This window comes from Amblyraja radiata, chromosome 43 (assembly GCF_010909765.2).
Source record: "Amblyraja radiata isolate CabotCenter1 chromosome 43, sAmbRad1.1.pri, whole genome shotgun sequence".
Taxonomy (NCBI): domain Eukaryota; kingdom Metazoa; phylum Chordata; class Chondrichthyes; order Rajiformes; family Rajidae; genus Amblyraja; species Amblyraja radiata.
In genome coordinates, this window is record NC_045998.1 from 5,508,502 (window position 1) to 5,516,845 (window position 8,344).

General features: G+C 46.8%; 1 protein-coding gene across 1 annotated transcript; it reads right to left on the bottom strand.

Annotated features, from left to right (window-relative positions):
• Positions 1-556: 556 nt before the first annotated feature.
• Positions 557-2,117, bottom strand: LOC116968045 (solute carrier family 43 member 3-like). Its single transcript, XM_033014668.1, has 3 exons — positions 1,925-2,117; positions 1,476-1,599; positions 557-723 (listed from the first exon to the last, which is right to left on the bottom strand). The coding sequence occupies exons 1-3, from the start codon at positions 2,086-2,088 to the stop codon at positions 583-585; spliced, it is 429 nt and encodes a 142-aa protein (XP_032870559.1). The 5' UTR covers positions 2,089-2,117; the 3' UTR covers positions 557-582.
• Positions 2,118-8,344: the final 6,227 nt, after the last annotated feature.

The window sequence follows — 8,344 nt, forward strand, 5'->3', positions numbered from 1 at the left end:
GTTATTATCGCTTGAGAGAAAATGATGCTTGATGTTCGGCGCGGACTCAGTGGGCTAAGAGCCATGATTCGCTGGGGTATCTATCGACGATTCTGTAACAAACTAGCTAGCCTGCTCACCAGACATGAATAGTTCCAGTCTTGCACGCACATGAACCAAACATTCGCACAGTTTGAACAGTTACATTTTATTATCGCCAATCATTAATGTACAAATTCCATAATCATACACTATTAATCAAAAACACAAACAAATCTAATATCAATAGTATATGCAATCTATGCATCAGACGAGAATATGGAATACACACCGAATGAAACTTATTTTAACCCGCTATCATTGCAATTAAGTTTGCTGCTGAGGGAACCGCACATGTTTGGCTCCATATCGAGAGTAATACTACAATGATCGCATGCACAATGCCGATTTCACCTCCGAGGTGTTCCTTTAGTAGCCCAGCGCTAACCAGCTAGCCCCTTTGGTCTCCATCTTCTCCAGCAAGCCAATACTGCAGCCCCCTGATGCCCCCGCCCTCCGCTTCTGGTGACCCTCCAGTGACCGGTCCAGGTGAAATATTTGGCATTACATTGAAAGTTCCCCTTCGGCATTTCGACCTGCTGTGGCTTTGTCCGTCCTCTTGGCCTTCTCCCGACGGCAGTAGAAATAGACGTTGATTGGATTAGCGAACGTCCAAATTACAATGGCGATAAATGCGATGTTCAACTAAATCAGAATGGAGACAAATACTAATAGGAGAGAAGCAGGTCTCCGGAAACGGCCATCTCGACCCAATAATGACGACCCAAATGCCCAGCAAAGTTACGGTAAACAGTTCCATCTGTTTCCTGCTGACAATTTCACGAGCAGCCCAGTTAACGCAGCACTTCTCCGTTTATTTACTAAACACTACTCGTTCGTTGAACTACATGCCCCGTCCTATTTGTAGGCTCCGCTCTTTCACTCCCCGTCAGATTATCAGGGAGCGCTTTCCGATTAATGTTGTGACGTTCTTCGGTTCCCGCGCAAATCGCTGTTAAACTCTCTCCCCCAGCATGCAATCGGCCCGCAGTTACCTTGCATATTCCTTAGAAATATTTTATCATTTCTGATATTGCTCTCCAACCACGCTAGATGTGCCTCTGCTCTAAGGGAGGGGGGGGGGGGGGTGTAACTGTTTCTCCAGGATTTCCGACATAACCTCATCCCTGTAATTTCTCCAGGCCTTCCAAAATATGGGGCTTGCAATTGGACGCGGCTGATGTCGAATGTATGTTATGATGCCGACTCTAGCATATATTCCTGTCAGAAGTCATAGGAGCAACCTCTAATTATACAACGCGTGTTGCCTTCGCTGTCTAGTGCGAGAAACGAAGACATTTAACGTGTTTCTCGGGCTTACATAAATCGAGCTCAAACCATGTCGAACCGTGTCTCGTGCTGAGATTCCAGGGAAAGCATAGCCTTCTGATACTTACGTACAGTGGGTTGCCCTGCAAGGGTCCATTTACGAGGATGAAGCACGGATTCTGAAGCACAGAAACGATGGCCGCCAGAGTCTGGATTGTCCCAAATAGCTTCCCAAAATGACACAGAGGGAACCTGACAAAAAAGAAAGAGGAACCATTTGTGATTATTTCATTGTGTATCCGTGAATATCTGGTGACTATTTGGCGCAAACGGACTTCCCCACTGCGTATGATCCGAACGGGCCAGTTCTCCACTCTAACATCATTAATGTCTACTTACTTTTCTCACTTCTCCCTTCTGTGTTTATTTGACCACCATCCTATAAGCCAGCCCCGATCGCACATTCCTTACCCGCCGCATACTACCACAGGTAGTGATTTATGCCTCCAAGGAATGATTGTGGAATCTATAAATATGCTTTGTCTACAAATGCTCAGGATGTGACGGGTAGATTTACGCCATAACAATGAATGCGGAGAAACCGCCGTATAGGAACGCGCGGTTGACCATCTGCAGGACGAATGTTAGGTACTGCACCTCCAGCACGGGGATCGCGGCGCACACAGAGAAGAGAACGGAGAGCGTGACGGTGATGGCGAGAGAAACCACTGCTGAATGCATGTCCGCAAGTCTCTCGGAGGAAGTTGAGCCTTCTGTAGACGAGAGAGAAACACAGTTTGGTGTTGGCCCTGCCCAAAAACTCTACATATTCTCCACCCGTGGAAGATACAGCGAGTGTTGAAGAACGAGTCTCGGAGAGATCGATTGCGCCGGATGGAGAGAAAATGTAACGAGAGCGAGAAAGGGAGAGGACGACAGATTGTGAGCGTGTGGGGAGTGCCTGCACGAAATGGTGAACGTGAGAAATATTCTATGAAGCAGTGGGATAGAAGGTAAACAGTAATAGAAAGACAGTTGGAAAATTCCGGCGGCTAAACTATACAGAGTGATACGGTCGCGGGAGCCAGATATCAAGTGGCATCATTATTTCCCAACTTGCCCAGATATGAGATTCATACTTCCAGAAGTCACTACACTCACTGGATGCGATTCCTCGCTCCTGGATTACCTGGTATTCTGTCCAGTCGTTTACATCTCCGTTTGTGTCGATCGAGAATCAACCCGTTGAATGGGGCGCACAAGATGCCGCATAGCTGAGTAATTCCGAGGGCATTTGTAAATCTACTGACTGTGTTAGAGAGGGTAGAGATGGTGAAAGTTAGATGGATACGTCGAAGCTCCAATTGAAGTTTAAGTTCAAGTGAGTTTATTGTCATGTGTCCCTGATAGGACAATGAAATTATTGCTTTGCTTCAGCACACAGAACATGGTAGGCATTTACTACATAACAGATCAGTGTGTCCCTATAACATTGTATAAATATATAATCACATGAATAAATTAACTGATAAAGGGCAAACAACAAATAATTGGTTATTAATGATCAGAGTTTTGTCCGAGCCAGGTTTAGTAGCCTGATGGCTGTGGGGAAGTAGCTATTCCTGAACCTGAACCTGATTGTTACAGTCTTCAGGCTCCTGAAGTTCTACCCGAAGGTAGCAGGGAGATGTGTGAGTGGCCAGGATGGCGTGGGTCTTTGAAGATACTGCCAGCCTTTTTAAGGCAGCGGCTGCGATAAATCCCCTAGATGGAAGATAGGTCAGAGCCGATGATGGACTGGGCAGTGTTTACTACTTTTTCTTGTCTGTTCCTCTCCAGGGCGCTCCAGTTGCCGAACCAAGCCACCACGCAACCGGTCAGCATGCTCTCTACTGTGCATCTGTAGAAGTTAGAGAGAGTCCTCCTTGAAAAACCGACTTTCCGTAATCTTCTCAGGAAGTAGAGGCGCTGATGAGCTTTCCTGATAACTGCATTAGTGTTCTCGGAGCAGGACAGATCTTCAGAGATGTGCACGCCCAGGAATTTGAAGCTATTGACCCTTTCAACTATCGACCCGTTGATATAAACGGGACCGTGGGTCCCCATTATACTTCTTCCAAAGTCCACAATCAGTTCCTTGGTTTTTCTGGTTTTGAGGGCAAGGTTATTGTGCTGGCACCATGTGGCAGTTGCTCGACCTCTCTTCTATACTCTGACTCATCCCCATCAGTGATACGTCCCACAATAGTGGTGTCGTCAGCGAACTTGATGATGGAGTTCGCACTGTGACCGGCTACGCAGTCATGAGTATAGAGTGAGTACAGCAGGGGGCTGAGGACGCAGCCTTGAGGTGCGTGCTCATGTGTAAGCCTGGGAATACACATGGATTTGGGTCTGTGCAACGAATGGGAAATATGTATTTATGGTGATTGAGACACTGGGTTAGGAGGGGATAGGGATGCAACATTTAATATTTGATTAGGTACTGTGTTTAGAGTCGGGTGGTGAAATTTCGACTGAGAATGAGCAAGCCCCGTAGATTTGAGTGGGCGTGCGATTGTTAAATCAAATGAGGGAAATTCTGTGGATTGGTACACCTTCCCTCACCCTCGTCCGCCCACCAAGCACAGTTTCCTTTCCCTCCCACTCTCCCCGTCTGACCGTTGCAATAATAGGGAATATCCTCCGCCTCCTTACCTTGTATGGGATCACTGTTCGACAAAAAGTTCAGCGTGGGGTTCACAGTGCCGATATACAAGATTAGCCGCAGCTGGATGAGTGAGAACCAGAGCAGATGCGGGAGGAAGAGTCTGGACAAGACGCACGTCCAAAAGGACGGGCTGTTTTCTTTCTCTTTGCCCGCTGCACCTTTGAGGAGGGAAATAACGATTGACGTAAGAGCAAAGGAACTGATTAAACCAGAATACCGTATTGTAGTTATCTGCAGCCTCAAATAAATCGTTTGACCCGTGGTCGTAAATACGTGTATGTAGACGTGGGATGGTAGGAACGGACCGTGAAATTCCTATCCTGACGTTTCGTATATTTTCATTACATTGTACGGAGAATATATTGGTGAATACTCGACCCTTTAACGCTGTGCCCACAGCTGCAAAAACTGCATTCGAGCCGTGCACTAGCACCACCTGGCTTTGCTTAGAACATATAATTTATTAATTTTCCGGCAATTGCTTGAAGATTTCATTAACTACATCTTGCTACCAGGAGAGTAAGAGTTAGGGTTGGGGAACCCAAGGAACGACAGAGTCGAGGAAGCAAGCCGGAGTGGGGAGGGGGGTCAGGTCTGCGTAGCAAAGCAGCTTAAAGTGGGAGTGAGCCATGGCTCAGAATTAGATCGTGAGGGTGGGAGGTGAATGGGTGAGGGGGGAGGGGGGGGGGGGGTGCTCTCACAGGCATGAGAATAGCGGTAGATGGTGAGAGGCGGGGAGGGAGGATAACAGATGCACGGTAAGTAGAACAAAAATGATGACTAGATGCAGAGGAGATCTGAGATCGTAAAATAATACGGGTAGAATAGCGTGGGAGAAGCAGAGCGGGGAGGAATGCTAGTGACAAGGACGTAAATTGGCGGGCGGGGAAAGATAGATGAGACATTTAGTGGGTCAGAGCGGAAACCCCAGGGAAGTGCAGAAAGCCAGATCTGGAAGAGCAATATTGAGCGGTGCGAACGAAGCAGCAGCGGGAAAATTGGGGAGGAGGAAAATGTTGGTTCAGTAAGTGGCATAGAACACGTGTGGTTTGGCTCAGCGCTGCAGCGCCGCCCAGCAAGTACCCGTGTGTATCAATGGCGATGTAATGCTTGCTACGGCATCTTCCCAATTCTCCCACGCCCCAGCATTCAAATTGGGCGCAGTTTATCATGGCCAATTAATCAACTAACCTGCATGTTTTTGTAATGGGTGACGAAACTGTGGAGAACAAAGTTAACTCCCACAATCGAAAGGAAAAAGTGCAAGATCCACATAGAGAATCCGGGACCCTGGAGATGTGAGACTGCAGGGCGAATGCGACCCGTAGCATCAGAGAGAGGCGGAGGTAGAGCAGAGGTAAAGGTGGAAATCAAGAAAGGCCGACAGGGAAGAAGATATATGGAAAGCGCATACGGAGTGCAAGATTTATGGGAAACAAAGGCGGGACCGGAAGATTCATGCAGAAGGTGGTTCATGCGTGGAGGGGAGGTTTGGTGTAAGGGATACAGGGCGGGGATGGAATGGAAGGAAGATGACAACGGAATCGTAAATAATTAAAGACTTAAACAATAATAACAGGCTCGTCGGCCCAGGCAGACGGTAATCCCACATAATAACTTCCTAAAAAATATACGGCATGCTGACATAGTCATAGTGATACAATGTAGAAACAGCCCCTTCCGCGCAACAAGCCAACACCGGCCAGGAATGTCCCAGCTACACGAGTCCCACTTGCATGCGCTTTTTCCTTATCCCTCCAAACCTGTCCTATCCATGTACCTGTCTAACTGTTTCTTGAGAGATGGACAGTCCCAGCCTCAACTGCCTCCCCTGGCAGCTTGTTCCATACACCCGCCAGCCTTTTGTGTGATAAAGGTATTCCTATTAAATCTTTTCCTTTCCTACTCTGGGCAAGAGACTTTGTGCATCTCCCGATCTATTCCTCTCATAATTATATACACCTCTATACGAGTCCCCCTCATCCTCGTGGGCTCCATGAAATAGAGACACAGCCCACTCAATTTATCCCTATAGCTCACGCCCTCGAATCCTGGTAATCTCCTCGTAAATATTTTCTGAAGCCTTTCAAACTTGACAATGTATTTCCGATAAACATGGGGCCCAGAACTGAAGGCAATATTCTAAATGTCAACTATTCATCAACGTCTTATACACTGCAACATGACCTCCCCAGGGCCTCCCAAGTTGCCGCTAGGTTTTTCCACTCACTCACTAGAGACAGGTAGCGCGATTACTCGATTTAGCAACAGACATGTCCACTAGATGCGAGGCGAAACTGCTGAATCTGAAGTAAACCTCTTTCAGGAGGAATGTGCAAATTCAACGCACAGCACCCGAGGTCAGGTTTGAACCATGGATCTCTGCAGATGCAATGAAGGAAAGTTTGGAAGGAAGAAAAGCGTAGACGTGAAAAAACACGAATGGGATTTTGGATGAAGGAGGAAGTGTTCTCACCGTCTGCGTCTTTGAGTTGGAGATTCCCATTATCAGCAGGAACTTCACAACCATTTCTCGTAGTCACCTTTCTCTCTACTCTTCTCGCTCTCTTGTTCCCACACCTTTCTTCCATTATTTTTCCCAATTCTCCTTCAGTCCCGTCTTGTTTTTCTTCCATTTCCATTTCTTCCCTCCTCTCCCCACCGCCACATTCCTCTTCGATCGTGCACTGTTCCGTGTCCTCTTCGGCACCAGCCTGTTCATTATTTGTTTCCATTCCCCCCCATCCCTTTCTAGCCTTAATCTCTCTCCTTCCCTCTCCAAAACCCCTTTGCGACTCTCTCGATTCTTCATCGTCTCCATTCGTTTCCCTTCCATCTCCAGTGTCTATTTCACTGTATCCGGTCGTCTCGCCCCCCTTTACCCCCGAACTTTCTGTCCCCTCTCGAGAGATCCGACGTTTGGCCGTCACTTCTTTTCGTGCGAGCGCCAGTAATTCAACATTATCACAGTTCACTCTGGGTGGAAATAAGAAAGACAGAGTTTCAGCAATTTTTTACAGGTCACATTCACTGTCGATTGGGACACGGAAATGTATATATTGTCCTCTTTGATTAGGCTATTGAAGACGCGTTGCACGCGATACCTTGCCATTCGACATAAAACAGATTTAATTGAATGATGGATCAGATTTTCCAGATTTTCCAGATTTTTGTGTACCTTCGATTTACCAGCATCTGCAGTTCCTTCTTAAAGATGTAATTGAATGATGGATCAGACTCGAGGGGCGATGAAGACACCGTAACCCGGGGTCACCCTTGCTGGAATTTGACAATAAATGGGAGCATTAGGTGAAAGGTGAATGTAAGATGTAATCACTTGCGATAGTGGATCCGGTGAGTGAAATGTGTCGGCGAGATGTTGATGGGACCAGCAAGGGGAGGGAGACGATAATGGGATACTTACCCATACCTATATCCCTCTGGCAGAGTAAGGGGAAGTGTGTTCGAGGAAGGAGAAATATTGTACGAAGTATCAGCAAAACGCTCAGACAACTGATGAACACGAACATGGACAACACTGAAAATCCATCTTCATTCAAAACCTAAATTATGGAGATAGAGGAGAGGAGTTAGCAAGATGGGGACAATATATTAACTCATCTAATAATAACAGTTGCTTCCGTGGTCACGATGGCTTTACTGTCTGCTTCCTCTGCTTACCCCCTCCTCTCCTTGTACCTGTACTTATAATCTGTCTCCATCTCACTTCATCCTACCCCCTCCCCCTGCTCTCTCTCCCCAGCACACAGAATTGCTAACATTCTTTCAACGACACCGTTGTTCCTCTGTTCCTCCTGTCCCCACTAGACTTGCTGCGATATTTCCCCAAGTACACACGTTGTCAGTACATCGCATCCTTGTGATATTATCGCTTTTTCCCAGCAATTCCTAATCTAAGTTTTTGTTTTCTATCGAGTTCCCTGCTGTCATGTTCTCTATATCTCTCTTTCTCTCCTTCTCACACTCTATCTCTCTCTTTCTCTCTCGCTCTATATATATATGTATATGTATATGAATATATATATATATATCTTCCTCCCTCTCCCTATCCCCCTTCATTCTCTCTCACTTTCTCTCTATCTCTCTCTCACACATTATCTCTCTCCCTCCCTCCCTCCCCTTCGCTCTCTCTCTGTCTCTCTCTCACCCCTCTTTGTCTCCAAATCTATCTCTCTCGTTCTTTCCCTGCCTCTCAGTAAACCATTCTCTCTCTCTCGCTCTCGCTCTCTCATTCCCCTTCTCTCATTCCCCTTGTCTCATTCTCTC